General features: G+C 44.3%; 3 protein-coding genes across 11 annotated transcripts in view; all 3 read right to left on the bottom strand.

Annotated features, from left to right (window-relative positions):
* Positions 1-1,395, bottom strand: part of scube2 (signal peptide, CUB domain, EGF-like 2) — a 67,163-nt gene extending 65,768 nt beyond the window's left edge. For 4 of the 5 annotated variants that reach the window (XM_061814907.1, XM_061814909.1, XM_061814908.1 and 1 more), the window contains exons 1-2: positions 1,270-1,372; positions 798-917 (exon numbers count right to left, since the gene is read on the bottom strand). In XM_061814907.1, coding sequence (XP_061670891.1) covers positions 798-917; positions 1,270-1,357 — 208 coding nt within the window. In that variant the 5' untranslated portion in view covers positions 1,358-1,372. Of the gene's footprint in view, positions 1-797; positions 918-1,269 lie in introns of all 5 variants that reach the window. The other variant, XM_061814911.1, reaches the window with a different exon arrangement.
* Positions 1,396-4,484: 3,089 nt separating this feature from the next.
* Positions 4,485-13,373, bottom strand: sinhcafl (SIN3-HDAC complex associated factor, like). Of its 3 annotated transcripts, none has more exons than XM_061815169.1 (6): positions 13,274-13,373; positions 12,186-12,382; positions 9,431-9,530; positions 9,218-9,332; positions 7,645-7,798; positions 4,485-5,840 (listed from the first exon to the last, which is right to left on the bottom strand). In XM_061815169.1, exons 2-6 carry the CDS (start codon positions 12,311-12,313, stop codon positions 5,645-5,647), a joined length of 693 nt encoding a protein of 230 aa, XP_061671153.1. In that variant the 5' UTR covers positions 12,314-12,382; positions 13,274-13,373; the 3' UTR covers positions 4,485-5,644. The 3 variants fall into 3 exon arrangements, with proteins under 3 accessions (XP_061671153.1, XP_061671155.1, XP_061671154.1); XM_061815171.1 differs by having other exon boundaries at positions 7,645-7,795; XM_061815170.1 differs by lacking the exon at positions 13,274-13,373 and adding an exon at positions 13,085-13,253.
* Positions 13,374-13,809: 436 nt separating this feature from the next.
* dennd5a (DENN/MADD domain containing 5A) overlaps positions 13,810-25,212 on the bottom strand; it is a 43,598-nt gene continuing 32,195 nt past the window's right edge. For 2 of the 3 annotated variants that reach the window (XM_061814224.1, XM_061814226.1), the window contains 11 exons: positions 25,086-25,173; positions 24,929-25,016; positions 20,620-20,748; positions 19,690-19,811; positions 19,461-19,606; positions 18,026-18,144; positions 17,768-17,949; positions 17,600-17,682; positions 16,491-16,614; positions 16,235-16,403; positions 13,810-15,531 (listed from right to left, as the gene is read on the bottom strand). In XM_061814224.1, coding sequence (XP_061670208.1) covers positions 15,348-15,531; positions 16,235-16,403; positions 16,491-16,614; positions 17,600-17,682; positions 17,768-17,949; positions 18,026-18,144; positions 19,461-19,606; positions 19,690-19,811; positions 20,620-20,748; positions 24,929-25,016; positions 25,086-25,173 — 1,434 coding nt within the window. In that variant the 3' untranslated portion in view covers positions 13,810-15,347. The other variant, XM_061814227.1, reaches the window with a different exon arrangement.

Raw genomic sequence — 25,212 nt, 5'->3', positions numbered from 1 at the left:
TGCATTCACTTTCACACACGCAAAAGAAACACAGACATTTTTTTGCTCAACAGTAAATGCTCTCACACATTCTGAAACCCTCTCACGTATTCTGAACGTTTTCACTCACACAAACACCACTCTGCTTCTTTCACTCACCCATCCAACTCAAACGCTCTCACACACTTCTAAAATGCTCTTGCACACACTCATGACATTTATCGGCTCATATATGCTACAAAAATAGTCTTACCTGACATCTTGCACATTACTGAAGCTCTCATTTAAGTCTCTGAAATGCTGTCACATGCAACACTGAAAAGCTCTCATACACAGCCCAAAAAACTCATGTATGCGTGCACTTTCACACGAGCAAATCAAATGAAAATGAAATATTCTTGCTCATATGCACAACAGAAATTCTCTCACACACTTCTGAAACCCTCTCATACAAACTCCGGACGTTTTCATACACACAACAGAAACTGTCACACACCACTGTGCTGCTTTCACTCACACATCCAACAGAAATACTCTCACATATCCGTGACATATATATATATATATATATTTTTTTTTTTTACCCCGTTCACATCCACTCGTGGTAAAAACCTGACTCTCATGTACACAACTACCGACTCACCGAACACGACTACTTCTTGCGAGAGAGCGTTTCAGTTGTACACGCGAGAGGTAAATCCTGAATGGTGTCCCCGACTGCCCCTCGTGTGTGTGTGTGTGTGTGTGTGTGTGTGTGTGTGTGTAAAGAGAGAGATATAAAATGTATATAAGTATTCGATACTATGTGCACACGTTACCTTCGCAGTGTTTGCCGTCTCCTTTAAAGCCTGCTTTGCATGCGCACTTGTATGAGAGCTGCGTCGTCTGACAAATCGCGTCTATGTGACAGCCATCACTGCCCTCGGCACATGGGTCTGCTTGGAACAGTCAACACGCGTTTCATCAAGCGTTGGACGGCAATTTAAAAAAGAAAGAAAGAAAGAAAGAAAGAAAGAAAGAAAAACAGAAGAAAGAAAAAGTATTGCCAAAGTCATCAAGTAAAAACACGCATTGAAGGAAATGCCGCACGGTCAGGCCAAGGTAACGAGAGAAACGCGTTTTGCGACTCAATCCTGAAGTCAAAGTGGAAATTGAGCAAAAGGGGAAAAAAGAACAAGAGCGCACTCGTGAACGCGTGCGTAAAGTAAGCGTTCTCAGACACGGGCACGCGCGCGCACTCACACACACTCACAAAACACACACGCGCGCGCACGCACGGCATAGTCCCACCTCGAATCTCTGCAAGCGCGGCGCTTTGGCGACTATTTAACAAGAGCAAAAACAAACAAAAGTCCCTCGCGGCCCGAACAGCTCCCATGGTGATCCGGTCCAAGTTCGGGGGGTAGGGGCTGGGTGGGGTGGGCGTGAGGGGGGGGTCTGCTCAAAGGGACGCGGACGCGGACGCACTGGAGCCGTCAGCGAGCGTCCGCCTCATTTTCATTCTCGCCCTGTCAATCCGGCTCACAAGGGCAGCAAAAAAAAAAAAAAAAAGAGAGAGAGAGAGAGAGAGAGAGAGAGAATAGTGGACGTGCGTGCGCGCGCGCGCGCCCGAGGGAGCCAGAATGGGGGCGTGCGCGTGCGCGCGTGCGCGGCGAGCGGAGGAGAGCGAGGAAAAAAGACCACCGAGGCGGGCGAGCGGAAAGTTACAAGGAGCGGACAGCACCTTACCGGAAGTCGGCGCAGACAAAATAAAAGCTCACCCCGTTTTCTTGACAGAAAAGACCACAATTTTGAAACAATTAAACTACTATCCGCTCTCTACGTTGATTCACTTAACTGATTTTTTTTTAAGCTGCGTAACCGTTCGCTGTGTGCTTTGTAAAAAAAAAAAAAAAAAAAAAAAAAATCAGGAATAATAAACAACCAAAAGGACAAACGCAAACATTTACTGCGGCTAAGTCCGCGATTTCCTGTATTGGATCCTTTAAGGGCCGAACGTAAATCATGGCGAGAAAAAGCCCAGCTAACGACGCGGTCGCCTAGCAACACAGTTTTGTCAGTCAACCGGAAACTTCAAGCGAGGCGCACTCGAGAACCTCAAGAAAGAAGGATTTGAAAAACGGGTTGCAAAACTGCCTTATTGTAATTGATGAGTACTCTTAACGAGAAGTAGAAGTAAATGGAACGCTTTCGAAACCCCAAAAGAACAATTGAACAATTTATAGGGATTGGGGAGCCATTTCCGGTCAGGTGGACCTAAAATACTTAATTTTGCAGGTCCTAAAGTTTGGCACGTTTAACTGCTCCGTGTTTCAATACTTTTTGTAAAACTGTGTTCATTTTTTCACTGTTATTATTTATATTTATCCGGTTTGTAACAGAGAAGTTGGACGTCCTTGGATTTCTATTTTTTTTTTTTTTTTTACATGACTTAAAAAAACAATTTTGAGTTTCCCCACCAAGCTCCTTGTTAGAGAACAGGAAGATGTGCAAAAAATGCAAAAATAAAGATTAGTTGGAAATGTGCATGAGAGATTAGAGATGGTTGAATTAAAGCCAAGATCCACAACTATCTGTTTTCTTTGCCGCTTATCCTCACAAGGGTCGCGGGGAGTGCTGGAGCCAATCCCGGCTGTCAACGGGCAGGGGCAAATCAACAAGAGGAGATGACAAAATGCTGATTTAAGATTCATACATGACGGTGTTGCCATACTTTTCAATTAAAAAATATTTAGACACGATTGAATACATTCCCACGCTGGGCCTCTTGGTGGCGTTTTACAACGGTGGGGTGGAAATGACAATTTTCCTCCACGCATGTCGAAAAGATGCCAGGTTGGGTGCACTGATCTAAAAAGAAGTAAAAACATTAAAAAAAAAAAAAAAAAGACTGGATAGCGCATCCACATCGAGCGGTACGTCGAGTGGTTCGCCATCTTGGTACTCCCAAAACGTGTGGTGGACCGATTTGGCAGGTTGGATTATGGTGAGGTTTTTCCTCAAAATTTGGCATGTAGAATAAAAACTGAATGAGCTTGACATTTTTTCAGTTCTGGCAACATGAATAACTTTTAATTCGACTTGGTAAGCCCAAAAAGGCGAAGTGCAAAGGAAAGACATAGAAGAGCGTGACTACCAAGAAACCTTGCATCTTACCTCAGGCCCGATTTCCGTGACATGTTAACTTTTCCCAAAATACGCTGTGAAGTACTACCATCATAACATAGCAAAAAACAAAGCCATTTTTTTGGTCATAAAAACATTAACTTTTAAGTCAATCAGGTCGATATAGTTTTTGAAATATACATCCTAAACGCATTGTTCATTTGTTGTCTCCGCGGCGTCCTCTTTCAGAAATTCAAACTTGTTTCCTCACATTTGAAAATCAAAGTCAATTTGCAGAGTTCTGTATTGTGAAATTCATCAAAAATTTCACTGAAAATGTGTTTTCTTGCTTATCCATTGATAAAGTTTGGGAAAATATTGACATCGCTTATTTCGCGAAAAACCGTCGGCCTATAAAGGTGAAGCAGAACAGTGGAAACAACTGGAAACAAAACTTTGTTCAAGTGAATTAACATCATCCGAAAATAAAAATAAAAAAAAAGAATATTTTACAAACAAACTTTAACAGTGTCAAAGTAAATCTTTCTAACTTACCTGTGGAATGTTTTCTGTCGCTGCACAGGTCGGCATGGTTGTTTTGGGACTATCAAGATGGCGGATGGCAACTTCAGTTTTGGTGACCAATGGCCCATCCAGTTTTTTGTTGTTGGTTTTTTTAAGATTAGTGGTTGGGTGCATCAGAAGGCCGGATGAGCATTTTTCCGACGTCATTTCGCAGCCACGAGGGCTCGTCGTAATATTCTTGAAATGCCCAAAAACCTTTTTCTTTCGGCTTGTCCCATTAGCGGTAGCCACAGCGTGTCATCTTGAAATGCCGAAAATCCTCGCGTGATAAACTCACCTGTAAATTTCACAGTGCATTTGCACGTCATGGTCAAATCACACCTAAAGCCCAAGGATTGGATATTGGTGCACGCGTGTGTCTGAAATATCAACACAAACATTGAATTACAAGACACACACAAAAAAAAAAAGGCCCCACAGCGTGACGGTCATTATTGCGGGCACCTGGCGCCATCTAGCGGTAAACACAAACACTTCAATAACACCGTTTGACTTTATTTTAGCTTATAACAACAGTACAGCTCAAATCTTGCTTGGTCAAGGGAAGTGCGCAAAATACATTTGGAGAAAAAAAACATACTATACCAGCTATCTCGGGGGGGGGGGGGGAGTTCTGCAATAAATAAATATAAATAAAAAGACAAGTTCCATGTAAATAAGGCACATCTCACTTTCAAAAATGCACCTGCTAAAAAAAAAAAAAAAAAAAAGCTTATCGAGCAGTAAAAAAAAAAAAAAAAAAAAAAAAGGAGCCAGCCATTCTCCTTCCAATGAGAACCTTCAGATAAAAATAACGTTGTCGCAACAAGAAAAAAAAAAAAAAGTATGCCGCGGCCGTCGCAGTGCAACCTGAGCATGATTCATATTTGGAACAATAACGAGGAACGCCGATGATGACCGCCAATTTGGTTCGATCAGGTCAGAGGTCACGTGACCCCGGGTGGGGAAAGCCGCACATTCAAAACGTCTGCATAGTTTCTGACGGCTGGCACAACAAACCGCACGCACGCCGTCAACCTACGCGCGCCATTTTGAAAACATGACACTGAAATTTGCAAAAAAATTAAAATAAGAGCCGTGAACGACGGTCGAAAAGGGAAAGATAAGTGGGGCTCACGTCAAAAGCACAAGCAGTGGTTCGCCATTTTTGCCAAAACGAAAATGATGTTTGCCTGGACCAGAACTGTATTTACACACACACACACACACAAAATAATAAAAACCTCATTCGTGGCTGTACAAAAGAAATAAATACACAATTTGTCCCTTGCCCCAAAAGGCAGAGAAACATACTGCATGCATTTTTTTCCTGATCACATGAATTCAGATCGATGTGCCCCCACCCACGCACACAAAAATCAAATCAAATAAAAAGTTCATCCGTCAAAAACATCACAATTGCTTTCATCTACAAAAATAGTCGGTTCTAATTTTGATCCCTGCTGGTCGCTAGCTGCCACACTCGCGTGTTCGCTACAAAAAAATTAAAAAAAAAAAAGTCACATGTGAAACAAGACGGGATCAACGTTTACAGCGTCATGGAAAGGAAGAACGAATAACACAAAACAAAACAAAAATATTAAAAAATAAAGCTGGTATTACAAGTAGCTGGTGTTGTTTGTTTTTTCCAAAATGCACATCTTGAAAAAATAGAACAGTTTTGATATGTATGAAAGTGACAAGAACCACTTAAAGTAACCAAAAATAAACAAAACGAGTTTTAGAAAATGTTTCTCCTCATACTATAAATACAACTAATGCCCGATATTTTTTATTTTTTGCTTTTTGTATAAAAAAAACCCAAAAACTATACAAAAGTTAAAATATTACCCATATGGGAGGGGTGTGGGAACAAAAAAAAAAAAAAAAAAACAATAAAAATACAACTAACTAACTGCTCTAGACAAGGCGGAAAAAGGGAAGTCTGCCACTGGAGACAAATTCCAGACGAGCGCCACGGACAACCCGCGGCAGCTTAAACGAGCGCCATCACCAGGTTCGCTTCCTCCGGGAGCGGCGGCGGGATCGTTTCCGGGAGGAGCGACGGAACCTGCGCCGCGGCCGCCAGCGTCTTCTGCGTCTTGGAGTTGCAGCAGGGCTTGAAGAGGCGGGGGTCGATGATCACCTCACCGAAGCGGCCCTTGCACACGATCCCGCAGCAGATCTTTTGCCTGCGGGGGGGGGGGGGGGGGGGGGGGGGGGGGGGGGGGGGGGGGCAAACGACGACAACGCTCGCTCAACCCTACACACAATTTCGACGGTTTGGAACTTACCGCGGGGTCATTGGCTAGGACCGGAAGTGGTTCACGTAGCTGCACACTAGCGTAATTTCCGGCCTCCAAGCAACTTTCAAGTCTGCGGTTTATGCGGTGATGCGGCGCTAGCTTTAGCGCACCTGGTTATAATGCTCGGTACACAGCGTCGCAGTCACGCTAGCATCGCACTAACGCTAATGTCGCGCTAATGCTAATGTCACCCTAACGCTAATGTCATGCTAACGTCGCACTGATGTTAGCATTAAACAGTGTACCGAGCCCTATAACCAGGCAGGGAACGAAGGTAATAGCGCTCGTCAGAATTGACAACTTGCTACCGATAATTGATAAAGCCTTTACATTGTCGGTAAAAGACACAAGAAGGGAGTCTGCTGGGTATACACATAAGTGGAGGATGCGGTGTGTGCAGACAACGAAATAAAGACTGTAAAAAGAACAACAGTAGCGCAAAAATAAAACTGAATACTGTAATCACATAGCTTATTTCCGTTTACTTGGCCGCCACCTGGTTCGGCATCCATTTGCAGTGGTGTAGGAGTGTAGCATCGGATCCTTTGCGTCAGAGAACTAGTACACAATGTACTTTTTTAAATTGCCCAAAAAAAAAAAAAAACTTAAAAATGTGTGAACCAAATTTTTTTTTCTTTGAAATTTCGTGACAGATTTCAGCAATTTGACACTGAGCTTCTTTGGCGGGCTACATAAAACGAAGGGTCGGGCCGGATTAGGCCCCCGGGCCTCTATTTCGACACCTGCGAGTACCCACCCGAGGTGAGCTGCAATTTTCTAAATTCAGCCGCTCACCTTCGAAAAATGTACGGGTGCGGTCAGTCATGCCTGCAGATATAAAGTTGCGGGCGTGTGCTCTGTTTGTAATTATGAGTGAACCCCTTTAAGAGCAGAGGGGGGCGGTGTCAGGTAAACTAGGAAGTAGAAGTAGGCCGAGCAGACACCGTGTGCTTCCGTTTAAAAAAAAATAAAATAAAATAAAGACGTCAGGCTGTGGTTTACTGCGCTGGATCGGTTTTCATGTGCGCTGAGAGTGTGCGACAAGTACACAATCGTGCAGTGGTGCAGTTTAGAGGGAACATTGGTCAAGGCTACCGTAATTCCCGGCCTACAGAGCGCACCTGGTTATAAGCCTCACCGAGTACATTTGTAAAGGAAATACCATTTGGTACATACATACGCCGCAGCTGTGTAAAAGCCGCAAGTGCCCGTATTGAAACATGAGATATTTACAAAGAAGGACGGTACACAGAAAGAGTTTAACGCTTGCGCGACGCTAACGCTACCACTAATGCTAGCACTAACGGGGCCGATTAAAATAAAACTTACCAGTAAATATCACGGAGGCAAGCCAGTTACATAGCAGAAACACGCTAGCACAGCGCAAAAGAGGGCTGGTAAAAGTCACTTCCTCGGCACATATATTCCACCGGTCTCACCCTTCCCTTTTCTGCTCGAGTGCCCCCTTGCGGCCGAAAAAAATGACAATGCACAAATTAGCCGCATCACCGCAGGGTTGAAAGCGTGTGAAAAACGTCGCGGCTCGTAGGCCGGAAATTACGGTACACAAAATGAAGTATTTCTACTCGTAAATTTTACGCGCGTGATTTCTGTTGCTTGACTGTGCAGATTCGCGAGTGCGATGGCGGGCAAACGTGCCCGTCAAATCTGAGTGACTGTAAATTCTTACCTTTTCCAGTAGGAGCGGTCCAAGAAAGAGAACGCGGAAGGCGAGGAGCGCCTCTGCTTGGACTCCACGTCGGAGCCGTCGTCCGACAGGTTGCTGTAGCTCGGCGACTGCGCCGGAGACATGCTGGACGTGGTGCTGTGAGCGTCAGAGTCTGCTTGCGAAGCAAAACAAAAAACGCCGTTTGGTCAACAGATCCGGCGCACCGCTACGCGACGCGCGGGATTCTTCACTCTCGAAAACCAAAGCGCTTTTTCCCATTACAATCAATGGAAAAAGAAATGATGCGTTCCAAGTCTTAAAAAAATTGGGCTTTTTAAAGCATTTTTCTTTTTTTAGCTTTTCCTGATAATAAACTGCATTGTAGAAATACATAGTATAGTTTAAAGAGTTGATATAATAAAATAATTTAAGAAATAATTATTTTTTGCTGAAAATGTATGCTTAGTAGTAGAGTACGCTAGGCTGGGAGTGGATTGGTGACTCTTCGCCACACATCAAGTGATTGATCATCGTACATAAATTGGTGCGCTGCTACAGAACAACTGCGACCTATTATCATTATGTTATACAGTGATGCTCCGGTTCTCAACCACAATCCGTTCCAGAAAACGGTTCGAAAACCGAATCGATGTTTTCTATTACAATGAATGGAAAAAGAAATAATGCATTCCAAACTTTTAAAAAAAATAGGGCTTTTAAAGCTTTTCCTGATAATAAACCGCATAGTAGAAATACATGTATAGTTTAAATACTTTATATAATAAACTAATTTAAGAAATATTTATTTTTTGCTTAAAATGTATGGTTTAGTAGTACGCTAGGCTCGTGCATTCACAACAAAGCGCGTCGTGGGTCGGCTTGTCTATGTTATTTCCGGGTTTTGTCGGGGGCGTTCGAGTACCCATTTTCGTTCGAAGACGGATTTGTTCGAAAACGGGGACGTTCAAAAACCGAGGCTTTATTGTACTATGCGGTGAGCGTACTCATGAGTGATTTTCACAGCAAGTCCTGACCCCCCCCCCCCCCCCCCCCCCCCCCAATACATTAAACTTAAATAACGCTCCTCAAAGGATCATTAAGCACTTAAAATTATTTTAGGAAAAAGAATCCAACGAGTCAGTGAACGAATCTTGCGATTGGAGCGATTCAGTCCACTCAAAAGTGCTGCCGTGCCCGTCACTCGCAGTACACATTTAACTGTACTCTTCAAAAGTTGTATTTGCGATCAGATGTACAGTACACATGCAAACGTGACATCAGCCATATTTGAGGATACACTCTGTAGACTTGAGTGGTCAAATGCTAAATTACTTTTTAATAAAATAGAAATGACGAGAAAGTGGACGACGGGTTTTCTGGCCCAAGTCTTTTGGATTCATGTTCGACGCATCTTTTCTGATTAGGTTATGAAGAGCGTATATGAATGTGATTGCAATATATTCTACCGAATTGAGCAAGTTCGGGCTTGTGAAAATTTTTTGGGGGGGGGAAACCCCGACGGGCAATTTGACAAAAAATGCCTCCGGTACACATTTTTTTGTCTCTCGTCACCGCAGCCGAGGTTGATACTCACTTTGCCTCTTGAGCTTGTGAAGCCGTTTCAGTTTGCTTTTCTTCTTGCCGTCGCCGGTCTTGACCTTTTTGGGTTTTGTCACCTTGAAGCCCGGCCCGGCTCTGGCGTCCACCACCTGCGTCGGGCCGGCCAAAAACGACGACAACGGCTCAGGTGACTCGACACGTTATTTGGAAGGAGGTGAAAAGCAGGAGGAGGGCAAACGCGACTTACGTGGTTCCAGTTCTTCTTGGAGCCGCTGGGGAGTTTCTTCCACCTCTTGACCAACAGCACGCAAGCATTGCAGATGTCGCCAACACGGTCCTCCGACAGCCTGTTCATACAAGTCCGTTAAAACAGTCGTTCTTAAAGGTCAAGTTTCATGCCTAGAAACAAACATTCTAAAATCACGAAAAACACATATAAAAACAATATTCACTTCAATGTCTATACGAAAAGATAAATATGAACGGAGAGCGCGTCATCCGTGCCCAAAGTCACGGAAGTGTCATCCGACAACCAAGTGGCGGCCATATTGCCTGCAACGTCTGTCCGTGACGTCACGCCGGGACATTGGCCATTGAAAACACGCGGTGGACCCCACTACGGGAGACCGACACGCAAGCTCTTCTCGATGAAGCGAACACCTCGCAACCGAGTGACGTGACCGGGGCAGTATCGCCCTATCGTTGCGAGCCATATTTAGATGATATGCGGATCACTTCTACCTAACAACAGACTCCCAGACAGTATGTATGAGCCAGCGCAGCCGAAGGTGTGTTCGCCGAAGCCGTGCTCGGCGCCGACGGGTACGTCGACACATTTAGCACCCCTCACTTATGGACGCGGATCTTTTGTTACATTTTGAGAGGATTAAGTCCCTCCCCCCACCAAACTATTATTTTTTTTTGGGGGGGGAGCTGTATACACACCTACCTGTCGTTTGGAACCCACAAAGCTCTGGTCCTTTGCACCCGTGCAATCCATTTTTCACAACGAACCGGGTCTTTTGGAAACATATGAAGAGTAAATCCATCCTCCCGAGTGTTCAAACAATATCCAGCAATACAACGAGCCGGCATTTTGGCTAACGCAGAAGCCGTGATCGGCCCGTCGCGGCCGGGCCTTTGGTGTTGTCGTCGCTCGCGGCTGAGTACGCTGCATACTGTCAGGGAGTCTGTTGTTAGTTAGAAGTGATCCGCATATCATCTAAATATTGCTCGAAACGATAGGGTAATATTGCCCCGGTCACCTCACTCGATCGTGAGATGCTCTCTTCTTCGAAAAGAGCTCACATGTCAGAAGGAGCGTGTTCATATAATGTTATATTTATTTGTCATTACAATATCTATTTTAGAATAGTTATAGGCACGCCCCTTGGGCTTCAAAATACAGCAGTGAAGTCGGCCAATGTGTTCACTAAAAACCAGACAGTGTCCCCCTCACCAAAAATTAGGGCTTCAGCGCCACAACGACGTTGAGAGATTTCAATTTTGAGCCACCTAATAAGAGTTGATTCAATTTTTTGAATCATATATTTTTCACAGGAAATATCGAAACCCACAAACAACGATTAAGCAATATCACATGAGAGGGAGCCATGTTGTATTCACCAAAGAGAGACAGCTACTTTTTTGGGTACCGATTAAAGAAAGTTGCTAGATAGATGTATACTTTTTGGAGATACAGTCGAGAGGTTTCAAAATAAGATTTTCATTTCCAGTTGTCCATCGGTTCTTGACCACAATCTGTTCCAGAAGGCGGTTCGAGAATTGATTTGTTCGAAAACTGAATCTACCGCCGCATGAGTTATGTTACTTCCGTTTTTTTTCGGGGGTGCGTTCGAATTGACAATAACAAAGTGCGTCGTGGGCGGGTCAGCTGGTCTGGCCAAGCGCGTTCTGCTATTTCCGGGTTTTGTTCAGGGCGTTCCGAGTACTGATTTTGGTTCAAAAACCAAAGCAAAAAAAAAAAAAAAAAAAAAAAAATCTTGAAATCTTTGTTAAAAAACCAATTTGTCCGAAAACTGAGACCTTCGAAAACTGAATCAACCGCCGCACGACTTATGTTACTTCCATTTTTTTTTTCCAGGGGTTCATTCGAATTGACAATAACAAAGCCCATCGTGGGTGGCTCAGCTGGTCTGGCCGCGAGCATTTTGTTATTTCTGGGTTTTGTTAGGGGCGTTCGAGTACCGATTTTTGTTCGAAAACTGAAAAAAAAAAAAAACTTGGAATTTTTGTTCGAAAACCAAATCAACCGCCGCACCAGTTATTTTACTTCCGTTTATTTTCGGAGGTTCGTTCGAATTGACAATAACAAAGCCCATCGTGGGTGGCTCAGCTAGTCTGGCCGCGAGCATTTTGTTATTTCTGGGTTTTGTTAGGGGCGTTCGAGTATCGATTTTTGTTCGAAAACTGAAAAAAAAAAAAAAACTTGGAATTTTTGTTCGAAAACCAAATCAACCGCCGCGCCAGTTATTTTACTTCCGTTTATTTTCGGAGGTTCGTTCGAATTGACAATAACAAAGCCCATCGTGGGTGGCTCAGCTGGTCTGGCCGCGCGCGTTGTTATTTCCGGGTTTTGTTAGGGGTGTTCGAGTACTGATTTTCGTCCGAAAACCGAAGCAAAAAAAAGAAAAAAAAAAAAACCCTCAAAATTTTCGTTTGAAAACCGATTTGTTCGAGTCTGGCCCAGAAAGAAAATAGCAATTGCTCACCGTACACTTGCGAGGCTGCTTCAGGTTCCACTGCATTTCAACACGTTATTCAAGATATAGCCGTTACCATTTAGCGTAACTTGTGAATTGTTGTTATTATAATAATTTGTTATAAATGTTACCAAAAACAAAATCATGATTAACAGATATGAGCAATTTAAGAAAGGTATGCGGCAAGCAACTGAAATGCACTTAAGTGACTGGAAAAAAAAAAAAAAAAAAAAATCAACTAAATGAAAGAAAATAAAGAGCACAAGAGTGGCAAGTTACCCAAAACAGAGCCGGAACGTCTCCTCGTATCTGCTGCTGTCGGTGAAACGCGAGCTGGACGACTTGGTCTTGCAAATGCAGCAGCCGTCGTTACTCCGGTAGATCTTTGACTTGTGAAAGCCAAACATCGTCTTCCTTCTTTTTTGGAGCTCAGTGCACAGGTTTTAAAAATAATAATAAAAGAAAATTATGGGAACCTGGACGGGAAACACAGACAGAAACACACTGATGAGATCCAGTTCTGCCACAGTCGTGCACGAGCGCCGCACCACACTGGCGCTCGCCACCATTGTGCAGGGGGGCGGTCCCCGCTCGCCTGCACGTTCAAAAAAAAAAAAATGAAAATCTTCATATTTCCCAATTTCTTCTTCTTCTTCTCATTAAAACGTGTAAGGCAGCGGGACACATTGAACCGGACTCATATCACAAAAGCATTTCGCGTGGATTATAACCGCGCGATGATGGCTTCGCGGGGACCACAAACAGTTGTTTAAAAAGCCGAAGTGCGGGGGGGGGGGACACGTCCGCCAACCGAGGACCGCCGACGTCGCTTCTGCGTGGAAAGTCGTTCACGAGTTATGATTATAACATAAAAGTCCGGAGGTGACATTCGATCGACGAACGAGTGGAAACACAGCAGCGACACAAACAAATGAAATAAAAGCTATCCGTGATGACTTGAAAGACTTGGTGGGGAGCAGGACAACTTTGTTTTGCCTTTTTTGTAATTTTAGCTGTTCACTCGAGTGGCGCGTGTCGTTGGAAAATGGCGAAACTTGCTCGCTCACGTTCAATTCAAACTTTTTTTTGCCCGCTCGAGCGCCGAGCGCGTCTCATTGTTGTTAGCCGTTAGCAAGTTAGCTAACCCGCACTCTCTGCCCCCCACCCCTCCGCCTTACAAGCAAGCCAGCAACACGCCATGCTTGCCGTTCACGTCCATTGTCGGCCGGCTGCTCTCTTTGTGCGCGACCGCACACCGCAACTACGCGGCCGACATTCAACTGCGCTCGCGTTTCGCTTCGCTCCGAATACATTTGCGGAATTCCGCCGATGTCACCGCGACGTACGAGAAAGAAACACAGACTTACCGAGAAAAAAAACTTTGAATCTTGGCCGTTTTTTTTTTCCTGGTGACGCACCGCGCATGCGCACTCTTATGACCGCATACAGCTGGCTATTAAAATATGATTAGCATAAAAAGCCCAAATGAAGCGCGCGAGCGCACGATGACCATATAAGGCGTGCGGGCGTAGAGTTTGAAAAGGCCTCGACCAATGGGAGACACGCGGAGAAGCGTGGAATTGCGGGAGTTGTAGTAAGCCGCTCGGCGGCAGCGTTGTCGAATGACGTGTTCGAAACTACAATATCCGTCGGCCACCCCGCGCGCAGCTTTAAAGATAAACAGCCATTTGACATGGCGCGAACGAGTTTGTTTACATGTTCCTGCGTGAAAAAAGAGTTTACGTCGACCATGTTGAAAGTGCAAAAACATGTCCGGGAGAGCATTTGTAACATTTAACTCATATTTAGGTATTCCACATTGATATCGTGCAAAAATACAGTTTGTGGTAGGCATTTTCGTAAAACACACCAGAAATAGTTGAGCTTGTATTAGTGTATGGTTAGCTTAATAGCATACTGCCCAAGTCGTTTTTGGAAAACGAAAAGCAATTTTAACACATTTAAAAACAAGAATAATCCGGTGGCCTAGAGTCAACATTTGCGTTTTGCGATGACCTCAATGACAGAGCAACAAAAGACGATGTGATAAGGGCATTAGTATTTTTTTTTTTTTTAATTGAGACGAGTTAACTAAAAATAAAAATACCATTTGGGCAATTATGCTATTTTGCTAACAGTATCACAATTTTATTTCATGTACAATCAAAACGTTTCACATATTGACAAAAAAATCGTATATTTTCAAAATTCACTGAAATTACATTACAGATGCTTTTATTCTCAATATATTTATACACTGTACATGGTCTGTCACTTAGTAAACACTACATTACACAGCTATTTCAGAAATGTACAACAGGGTATTTTTTTTTCCCCATTTCAAACAAAAATATATCTTTTCCGAGATGCTCTTGTGCGAGTCAAACAGGGAGGAGTCCATCCCAAGACAGTGTTGGCACAGAAAAAGGAGTCCGTCATTTATTAAACGTCAAAACTTCCGCACACGCGAGTTCAGGCGGCGCGCGGTGACCTCGGGGGTCAGCTTCGGAGGGCCAATTCATTGACCCGCTGTGGGAATTGCATAGCATAAAAACCATGACAGCAAAATCATGTGGGAGGGGCAATAAAAAGCAGCGTGTTTGCTCCTATTATGGATGGCTGCAAGAGGAGAAGAAGGGGGGTCAAGGATCCTGGTTTTTTTTTTTTTTCCCTCCTCCTGAGATGCTGATAGGGATGGGTGATGGTCGAAGATGGACCGGTTGGAGCCATTTACAGAAAGCCGGACCACACAACTCAAGTCGACAACACGCTGACGGTGTTCTTATATCTTTCATCATCTCATTTCCATGCAAGAAAGAGCATTTTTCTGCACTCGAGGTACGAAGAAATTTCACATTAAAAAAAAAACTGCATACATTTCCCAAGAAAAAGCTGCCACGGAAATGGCAAATTCTCCTTTTGCGGGCTCCGCAGTTCCAGCTCCCTCCCCCCGTCATATACATACTTATAAAGCATACCTCTAACATTTGCTTTCCGCTCTGCATCATGAAAATGGAATCAAGCGTTTCCCACAGAGCAAGCAACCTGACTGATTTTTTACAAAATAATACTGTTTTTCCTCTGATAAAATATATTAAACCGTTTTCAACCCCGCAACCCCCTAAAATACAGCCGCAGTCAGCAGTTCACTCCAAAAATGAAAATGTCAATATAGTGACGGAATATTTTGATAAAAAGTTGCAGCGCGAGGTCAACGCCAAAAATGTGGGGAAACGGTGGTTCATAATTTAAAAAAAAAATGTTTGGAATAAAACCACATCACCGAGGATAAGACAATAAATTTTAAAAGGCTCATTGCACATCATTCAATATATGGCAAATGTAACAGTATCTTCATCATAGGCCAAAAAATTACGTGTTCCTGCATATCGAAAAAAGTTTCGCTGAATCGGTAGAAGACGCGCGGGAAGCCGCTTTGGTTTAAATGCCGACGCCTTTCACCAGCGACGACTCCAGCGTGATGTTGAACTCCTGCAGCGTCTGAAGGACGCGAATCAGGGAGTTGACCAGCGAGCGGTCCTTGATCAGCGCCGCGTCCTCGTACATCTGCGCCGTGATTGGACAGTCGGCGAGGAGCGCGGTCCAGTGATGTAGCAAGTGGTCCCTGAGAGAGAGAGCAAAAAAAAAAAAAAAAAAAATGTACAAGGAGAAAAGTTAGGAAAAATTCCCTTGCTCTATCATTTGGAAATAACTGTAATTTCTTGAGTATCATGCGTCCGCAAGTATAATGTGCACCCCCAAAGATGACCTAAAAAAAAAAAAAAAAATCAGAAAAACGCTTTTACCAATGTACAATGCGCACCGCCAATTTGCTGCTAATCATATGCTCGAAATATTAGAAATTAGCTGTATTTCTGTTTTGCTAGGTTTGTACTTGTATTGTTTAAAAAAAAACATCTGTACAACAATTATTAATAATAATCTTAATAATAATAGTAATATATATATCCCGGGACAGACCAGAGGACACGCAATTGTCACAACAGAATCCCTCAACCAACTCAAATAAATCGTTTGGTGCAGTAGCAACAAATATGCTACGCTAATAATTGTAAAATGCAAAGCTTCCCCGCTTCCCCTGGAGGTCACCGTAATATCTGTAATCTGTTACATAAGGCATCGAATATCGTGTCCAAATTTATATGTTTAGCTTTTTTTTTTTAACCACTCTATGTATCTGTATACGACGATACATAATTGAAAACGTTTACTGTCCAGGTCGCTACCGTTTCACACGCCCCTGAGGAAACCCGACGCTGACGCATTTTGTCGCTGTTCAACGCAGAAAAAAAATCTTTCCCGCCTACCTCGCGCCCAGACAGACGAGCATCTGGAACTTTCCGTCCTTGCCGATGTTTCTCGACGTGTTGTTGATGGCGCGCATGAAGCGGCAGAAGTGGCGCACTCGGCTTTGCCAGTTCTCGTCCGGGTTCCCGTCCCGCTGCTCTGCGCTCTCAAAGTACACTTGTGCCTTTTCTGCGTCGTCGACGCAACAGTAAAATAACATGTTCAAATTATTCTAATATTGCGAGTCATGCATTTAAAGAAGATAGAGGCTCTCACCCAAGAAATCCCAAATGAAGACATTTTTAAAGAGTCGAGGCGATTTAAAACCGTGCTGGAAAACCTGCTCCAGAGCCCAGACCAGGCCAAACTCCCCGCAGAGGAGAAGAGTCAAACTGCCTCTCTGGAAAAAGCAGAAACAAACCATCAAAAATAAAAAAATAAAAATTGTTGGCTTTTCGTACACGTGACAAAGTGTACAAAGCATAGAAGTAATAGTTACTTATTATATACAAATTCTCTGGTCTTCACCAAGGAATGGAACTTGCCTGCACAAATGTGTACTTCAAAGAAGTATTTTTGTACAGTTATGTTACGGCTATAATGAAAAACTATCCGAAGCTGGAGCTCCTCGATGTGCCTGGCGCACGCCAGTTGAATGCGACTGAAAAATAATTTTACGAAAAAATGACACTTCGTCACACATCAAGTGATTGAGCATCGTACATAAATTGGTGCGCTGGCACAGAAAAAACTGCGACCTATTATCATTATGTTATATTTCCGGCATTATTTCTTTTTTCATTCATTAGAATGGGAAACATCGATTCGGTTTTCGAACAAATCACTTCTCAAACCGTTTTCTGGAACGGATTGTGGTCGAGAACCGAGGCATCACTGTATTCTCAGAAATCCATAAAATTTCTCTGTCCTCACCTCATTAGAAGTTTTTTGATGCATTGTTAACGACGTGAAAATAACCCGAGAAGAACGCTGACGGTTCCGCTCAGAGTGCGGCAAGCTTTAACTGTAAGAAGATAGACAAATATGGCCCAAAGACGGCATGAAGCCACAGAAATGGACCAAGTAATATCTGCACCTAATCCCCATGCTCAAAGGCCACCGAGGCAGTGATGGAAAAAAGGAGAAGTGAAGTGAAATGATCAGCTGTGCCACTGAACGCCACCGACTCCAAAACCTGAAGAATAAATACCGGGCCGTCATTCTAGGTCAGACAATTTGTGCGGGTTCACAACAACCAACCCCAAGATTTAAACTTTAATATGTTTGTTTTTAAACAATCTGAAAGCGCATCGCCGGGGGGAGACCTGAGCGATGAATAATAGAAGCCCACAACGAGGCCCGTCTAGACCGGGCGTCTTCCCCACCTCCTTTTCCGGTTTGTGGAAGTGCTTGACGATCCCGTTGATGGCTTCTCCGACTCCCTCCTGGATCTGACCGGTGTTTAACTCTGCCGCAGGAGAAGGAAGAGTCGAGGGAATGAGACCCGACGACCCGACAGATAGTTTGGTGTTCGGCGACGTCGCGCTTCTTACTTGGCTTGCTATTTGGCGAGATGGTGACTAATCTCCTCATCATGCCCGGCGACTGCTGCATGGGCGGCGTCCGGCACATCCTTTCGTCGTTCTCGCCGCTGGGGATCATCAGCTCCCCGACGAGGATCCTCTCCAGGCTGCCGTCGTCCACGCCCTTGCCCAGCCACCGGCCGCACGGGAACCTGCTCGGGCAAACGTACGCGTTTGTAGCTCAAAAGCGACGCGGGGGGCAGGCCGTCTCCCGAAAGCCGCGCTTACTTGTAGGTGTGCCCCGTGATCTCGTTGCGCACCATGACGCATTCCACCAACCATTTTGCGTAGAGACCCGTGTTGTCGTGCCCCATCTGCACTGTGGTCAGCTTACCCAGGTTCTGGCACTGGAAGTGAAGAAACGCGCTCGCTTACGACTTTTTGGAAAGAGCCCAAAATTGTACTCAACTAAGAGTACAGTTACTTTACAATCATGAGACTTGAATGAAAAGGACCGTCATTTCGAGAAAATAATGCGCAGATTTTTCCACATATATTTTCAAAAAGTTAATAGAGCGCATTATATTTAGGTACGGATGAAAAATACCAAAATACAGTCACATTTTTGTAGTCGTGTACAGGTACGTAGAGTGGTTAAAAAAAAAAAAAAAAAAAAGCATACACATACATTTCAATATGATATTCGATGTTCATGATACACATTTGTATTTATTACGGTAATGTGCGCCCCCAGCCCGGGCTCGGGAGCTTGCATTTTACGACCGTTAGCGTAGCGCGTTTGTTGCTATGTCGCCAAAGATCGGAAACGATTTCCCGTGCGTTTGCTTTAACTTAAACCTGGACAAAAAAACGTCGACTGCAACGGCTAGTCGTGCAGCTGCTTTTAAAAGAAATGTGCCATCACTCATGCCGATGACGCCGCCGACCCGGAAGTTGCGCCGCAGTCTGAAACAACGACAGCTCGCTTCAATGGCTTCAGGTGGGTATCAAAACAAAACAAAAACGCTACATCAGCACATGCACAATGATTATGGTTAATGACTGTTGTACGGACAGTTTTTTGAAAAACAATACAAGTACAAAATCAACTTAATATAAATGCAGATAATTCCCAATATTTTTAGCATGTTTAGCAGCAAATTGGTGGTGCGCACTGTACATTGGTAGAAGGGTTTTCCTGGATTTTTATTTATTTATTTTTGGGGGTCACCTTTGGGGGTGCGCATTATACTCGAGGACTTGCTATCGTTGAGCATTTATTTTTAGTTGGTCGAGGGGTTCTGTTCTGACAATTCCAGGGACCAGGACGAGCGTGTCCAGTGGCCTGTCCCGAGATATACTGTATATTACCGCTGCATCAGTACATGCACAAAAATTATTATTCATGATTGTTGTACAGACAATTTTTTTAAAAACCAATACAAATACAAAGTCACCATAATATAAATCCAGATAATTCCCAATATTTTTAGCATATGTTTAGCAGCAAATTGGCGGTGCGCATTGTACATTGGTCGAACGGTTTTCCTGATTTTTTTTAGGTAAACTCTGGGGGTGCACATTATACTCGAGAAATTAGTATTACTGAAGTAACCCTGCCTGGTGGCACAGACGGTGAATTTTAGACAGCGAATTGTAGCCAGTTGAATTTCAGAATGTCGTCGATCAACCCCAAGCCAGAAAAAACAAATATGAGACGAACCTCAAAAGTGATCTCTTGGGTGTTCCTGGGGACCTGCAGCACGCCCGTCTCGGCCAGCTCGCCCGACACGCACACCCAAGGGTTGGCTGTAAACATGGAGCCGCCCAGCTTCTTACTGGGAACCACCAGCACGTGGTAGGGGATCACTGGGGGGTGAAGGAGACACATGACGGCCGCTCCGAGTGGAAGCAAAAAGCAAAACCAAAACCGGTTCTCCAGGCGGACTCACTGATGGTGGTGAAGACGTTGGTGAAGCAGAAGTAGTCCACGGCGTTGAACGACAGGAGGTGATAGAGGAACTGCTCCTTCTCGTCGTCGCAGCGCAGGAAGGCGTACCGCTTGTAAAGTTTTCTGAAATTTGAAAAAAAAAAAAAAAAAAAATTGTGATTCCGAACACTATCATACCGTAGCAGACTAAAATAAATTTAATTCTGCTGGAACTTTAAGGCAGATTTTCATGCGGAGTTTGGGAAACTTTACAAATTAGAAGCTTCCCGTGGGAATGATGGAAAATGACTGGGAATTACTCCATTTTACCATTATTTATCAACGTTTGATCACGTTTATGGGGAATCTTTCGGCTCGCCTGCGAAATACGCCGACTGCAATTCCGAGTTGCGCTTTTAATCATTTGTCGGTGATTGCTGTACTGTGCTGAAAAAAAAAAAAAAAAAAATCAATGTCGTCGTCCTTTAATTGAATTTCATTTTCATAGGATTACGGTCGACCACAAAGAAGCTGCAGTCGTTCAACCCCTGCAGGGAATTCTAGTTAATTCAATCGAAATCTATCATATCCGAGCATGAATTTGTCGTCAAACATGATGCAAAATACATCTGTAGGCACCTCTAGATCGTTGTGCCAAATGTACAAAAGCGACAACACGAGGTCAGAAAGGCAGACGGAAACCCTCCTGACCCAGTTCACCCCCCGCCATATCTATTATGAAGTGCCGTGGGCGTGAATTATTTATTCGCCGGGAGACGACGGCGCAATGTTTTGCAGTTTCAAAGAGTTGCTGAATTATAAAAGAGAGACCTGATCACGCCTTCCTTTCTCGCCGGTAAGCGAGACTGCCGCGCTTCCAATCCCGCACGGAGGGAAAAACGGAATTTTTTTTTTTTTTGGGGGGGGGGGGGCGCGTTGCGGTTTTGCTCACTTTGTCAGCTCCACGTCGGACAGGAGCTGCTTGAGGTGTCTGGAGAGCAACTTCTTCTCCATGGAGAGGCGAACCCAAGCTCTGGCCTTGCCCACGTCCGTTTTGATCTCGCTTATGTTTTGAATATGTCTGGCGGACGGGGGAAGGGGAGGGGAGGGGGGGGGGAGACACACACACACACACACACACACACGACAAAAAGCAGGTCACGAGGTCAGTGGAGCTTTGTGCAAAAGGAGAAACACAAATATTTATCATGAGCGTGAACATTTGATCAGACATGCGTTCCCAAATTCACCGAAACCTCTTCTTTGCTATTATTGTGCCAAGGAACTATGTTCAAGTGAATTGAGGAACTTTATTTGGATCAAAGCAGCGCTTTACCGCCATCTTGTGAATTTTGGTGCCAAAAAAAGTCTGCTGGAGTCAAAGAGGTTTGTTTAAACAAACCGTCTTGATGCCAAGTAGCTATGTTAAAGTGAAGTCTTTTTCTTTTCCTTTCGGCTTGTCCCGTTAGGAGTCACCACAGTGTGTCATCTTTTTAGCCTATCTCCTGCATCCTCCTCTCTAACCCCAGGTGCCCTCACGTCTACCCTCACAACATCCATTAACCTTTTCTTTGGTCTTGCCCTCTCTCGCTCTCTTCCTTGGTAGCTCCATCCTTACCATCCTCCGACCAATTTCCTCACTCTCTCGCCTCTGGAGATGTCCAAACCATCCAAGTCTGCTCTCTCAATAAACATCCAACTTTGGCTGTCCCTCTAATGAGCTCATTTCTAATCCTATCCAGGTGAGAACCTCAACATCTTCATTTCCGCCACCTCCAGTTCCACTTCCTGTCCACCGTCTCTAATGAAAATGAAGATGTTGAGGTTCTCGCTCGGATCGAGCAGCTTGGATAGGATTAGAAATGAGCTCATTCGAGGGACAGCCAAAGTTGGATGTTTTGGAGACGCGGTCCGAGAGAGCAGAACTTAGATGGTTTGGACGTGTTCAGGGGCGAGAGAGGCTGAGGAAATTGGTAGGAGAATGGTAAGGATGGAGCTACCAGGGAAGAGGAGACCAAAGAAAAGGTTGATGGATGTTGTGAGGGAGGACGTGAAGACCGTGGGTCTTAGAGAGGAAGATGCACGAGACAGGCTTAGATGGAAAAAGATGACACGCTGTGGTGACCCCCAATCGGGACAAGCCGAAAGGAACAGAAGAAGAAATTAACCTTAATAATATTATTTTGGGATTTTCGTTATTCCCGGCAGGGCTCGCGGGGGACTACAGTGAACCATTGAATATTCAATTAGATATGTGGCAATATCTGTCGTGTACCTGTACAGTATTTTCTTCATGTGGCGCTAATGAGATACTGTAAGTATTGACTGAGGATTGTTTTTTTTTTTTTGGTGACATAGCTGGGAGAGGCTCCGGCACTCTCACCGACCCCTGTGAGGATAAGCGGCTGATAAAATGGACGGATGAGGATTCCGAGCCTTTCGAGCCCTCGTCACGTCACGTCAGGGCTTAAAAACATCCCTCGCCGGCGATCATGACTCCGACGTCCAGACGCGTTCCCTTCCACTCCACCTGTGCCATAAGCGTGTCTGCACCCCGCCCCGGCCCCCCCACCCCCAGAGTGTCTTCCTCCTTTCCAGCCGTAGTGAGTAACCCACTTTCCTGACACGGCATCTCCATGGCAACAGAGGTAACATATTTATATGACACCCAAACCTCTCAATGACCTTTTAACCTCGCTTTGACAGTGCAGCACTGGGATATTTATTGAAATGTTATCAATCTTTCCAAGATAAAGATGTACTCCATTTTTATGTTCAAAGTTGAATTATTCAAGTAAAAATGATCGTTGTTGTCATGTGAACAGTCTCGGCGTCAACGTTGAGGCGCGTGTGCGTGCCAGAGGGCGTGACCTGACTTCACCCGCCGGGCGACGTACTAATTGGGCTGGAAGTAATGTCCAACTAAACGCGTACACCCACAAACGCGGACGCCTAACGGTGACGGTTTGGCAGCCACAATAGGCGCATATCGAGACACGTGCACATACACACGCAAGCATGAAAACACACAACAAACAGTCGTAACTCAAAGTGCCCGTGTCGCAAATCATACAATAAAAATAAACACCATTCATCTGTTCCAGGCCCCGCCTCCCCCCCAAAAAAATCATGTTGTGTATTTCAATGAGGAAAAATAGCACTAAATAATATTGAACTTTTTAAAATTGTACACTAGTGACAAGTAGAATTTCAAAGAATTAAACATTGTTTATCGTTGCCTCAACTGAAAGGGAAACTGTGCTGCTCCTTCTGCTATTCCAGTTTTGGCCACCTGAGGGCAACATAAGACGGCAGTTATGGAGCTCGTGCACGTGATGTCACCATTTTCACGGCGCCATGTTGCCGGTCAAACGGAGCTGCTCGACATTGAACAGAATATTCACACTTTTCCAGAATAGTTGTGCGGTAGTTTGTCACAGCAGACGAGACGGATATTCAAAGAGATCATTCTATGAAATACCAGCTGAAAAGACCAGAAAATATCGATGGATTTCGGCAATTAAACATGATAGATGGTGCCCGACCAAAATAAACACCCGCCTGTGTAGCGTTCGCTTCATTTCAGGTAGGAATTATTCTTCTCAATCTCAAATTACCAAAAAGTATTTATAAAGCCAAGTTGGCTCATTTGAGAAGAATGTGTATTAAAAAAAAAAAAAAATGAAAAAAAGACAGGGAGTCATCTCCAACGTACACGGAAACATGTTGCGGCCACACATCAAACTTCAGTCAACCTCTCCCAGGCAGACTTTTTTTTTTGTTTTTTTTTAAATATGCATTTTTCTGAAATGAGTCCGATGCGTATTTAAAAAAAGAAAATAAACCATCGGTCACGCAGAGGTTTACGTAGGTTAAAGTGTGGCAGCAACGCGCTTCCCTGTACGGGGGCTGAAGCCTATCCTAGCGGTTTATTTTCTCTCTCTCTTTTTTTTTAAATACATATTGGACTCATTTCAGAACAATGCATATTTTAAAGGGAAAAAAAGTGTCACGGAGAGATTTACCGAGGTTTAACGTGTGGCCGCAACGCGCTTCCGTGTACAGAGGAGCTGGCTCGCTGTCTTTTTTTTTTTTCCCCAATCAAAGTTAATGAATGCGAGTTTGTGTAAAACCAGGCAGGGGTCATTTATTTGAATATTGGTATTTGTATTGAATACTGGCTGAAAAGATCGATGGATTTCGGCAAAGGTTAACGTGTGGCCGAACACGCTTCCGCATTCACGAGCCGTCTCCCCGTTGAGAACAGATCCAGCAACGAAGTACTTGTACGCATCCATACTTTTCTACGCTTTCCAACTCTTCCGTGTAAATCTCGACGACTTACTCACCGTATCCGCGTGTAGATCCAGTCGTCCAAGACAAGCGCAAGCGGGTTAATAGTCCAATTTCTTATCGGCGAAAACATCGACTTCGGCATTAAATACGCGTCCTCTATGCCGAGTGTCTCTCATTTTTCCACTTACTTTCGTTTTTTAGTACCTTCTAAATGTTTAACGGTATCGGACAAAACTCTGGGCGTCGTGCTATAAGACATATTTTCACGTCGTCTCCACCCGACTTAGCGTTGAGCAACGCTTTGCTTGACCGACACTTCCGGCCAGTGACGTGATTTGATGACGTAGGTGCACGATCTCTATACAGACGGAGAAACTTCACTGAGATGTCGCAACTCCTCTTAAGTCTCATCGGCACTGCACTAAGTCATCCTCGTCAATCTTTGCAGTTGAGTTTGACAGTAAACTTCAACCGGGAGTGAAAATTAACAGGACGAAGATTGCTGAGCTGCTGCTTGTTGTCAAGCGACTTGGGTTACTTTCAGTGTATAGTATACTGCTCATAAGTAAAAAAAGACAAACAAACAAACAAACGACAGGATGTATTTTGAAAAAGCCAAAGTCCAGCCACTTGTATCTCAAGGCACCACTGTACTAGAACGATTTCTCTCTCTTTTTTTTTGTCTGTTTGATCATTTGTGCTATTCAAAAATACGGCTGAAGGTGAACGGCGACAGTATGACTCCCCCACCCCTTTATTTTTTTTTTTTTTGGGGGGGGGGATCCACTCGAGTGGATGTTTGCAACTCAAATTGTGCCCCGTAACACAAATCAAAATCGATCAAGCGATATTTTGTGGCTAAAAACTTGGATCGGTCAATAGTCACCATGCCGCTGTATTTCATATTTTCATTTGATTGGGCTGCAAAAATGCTCATTCTTCTTTTCTCAATGTTTTTTCCTCACCTCATGTCCTGAATCAGCGACACTTTAAGGGGCGGCATGGCAGATCCGCCGCCATCCGATTTGCGCCTTTCGGGGTCATGAATAAAACCTGCCGCAGAAACAACGTCTTTGTGGCGCTTTTGATTGCGTGCGCAGCGAAAGTCGGGATTTTCTCTACCTGGCGGTCCCAAACCGGCCGGGGTTGCACTTTTCTTTTCTTTGCTCTCCTGGTAATGCAGTAGGTGGGACCACAGAGCAGATTTACCCTGAAAAGATAAAAAGGTAAATATTCCGATGTAAACACC

The sequence above is a fragment of the Syngnathoides biaculeatus genome, chromosome 3 (genome assembly GCF_019802595.1).
Source record: "Syngnathoides biaculeatus isolate LvHL_M chromosome 3, ASM1980259v1, whole genome shotgun sequence".
Lineage (NCBI taxonomy): Eukaryota > Metazoa > Chordata > Actinopteri > Syngnathiformes > Syngnathidae > Syngnathoides > Syngnathoides biaculeatus.
Note: the sequence above shows the minus strand (reverse complement) of the source record. Positions and strands in the feature narration are given on the sequence as shown.

Coding starts and splice junctions, on each gene's coding strand:
- sinhcafl (XM_061815169.1), bottom strand. CDS start 12,313: ATGTTTGGCTTTCACAAGTCAAAGATCTACCGGAGTAACGACGGCTGC. Junction 7,799..9,217: donor TCACAAGCTCAAGAGGCAAA/GTGAGTATCAAC, acceptor TTGCTTCGCAAG/CAGACTCTGACGCTCACAGC. Junction 5,841..7,644: donor GACCGCTCCTACTGGAAAAG/GTAAGAATTTAC, acceptor CCCCCCCCGCAG/GCAAAAGATCTGCTGCGGGA.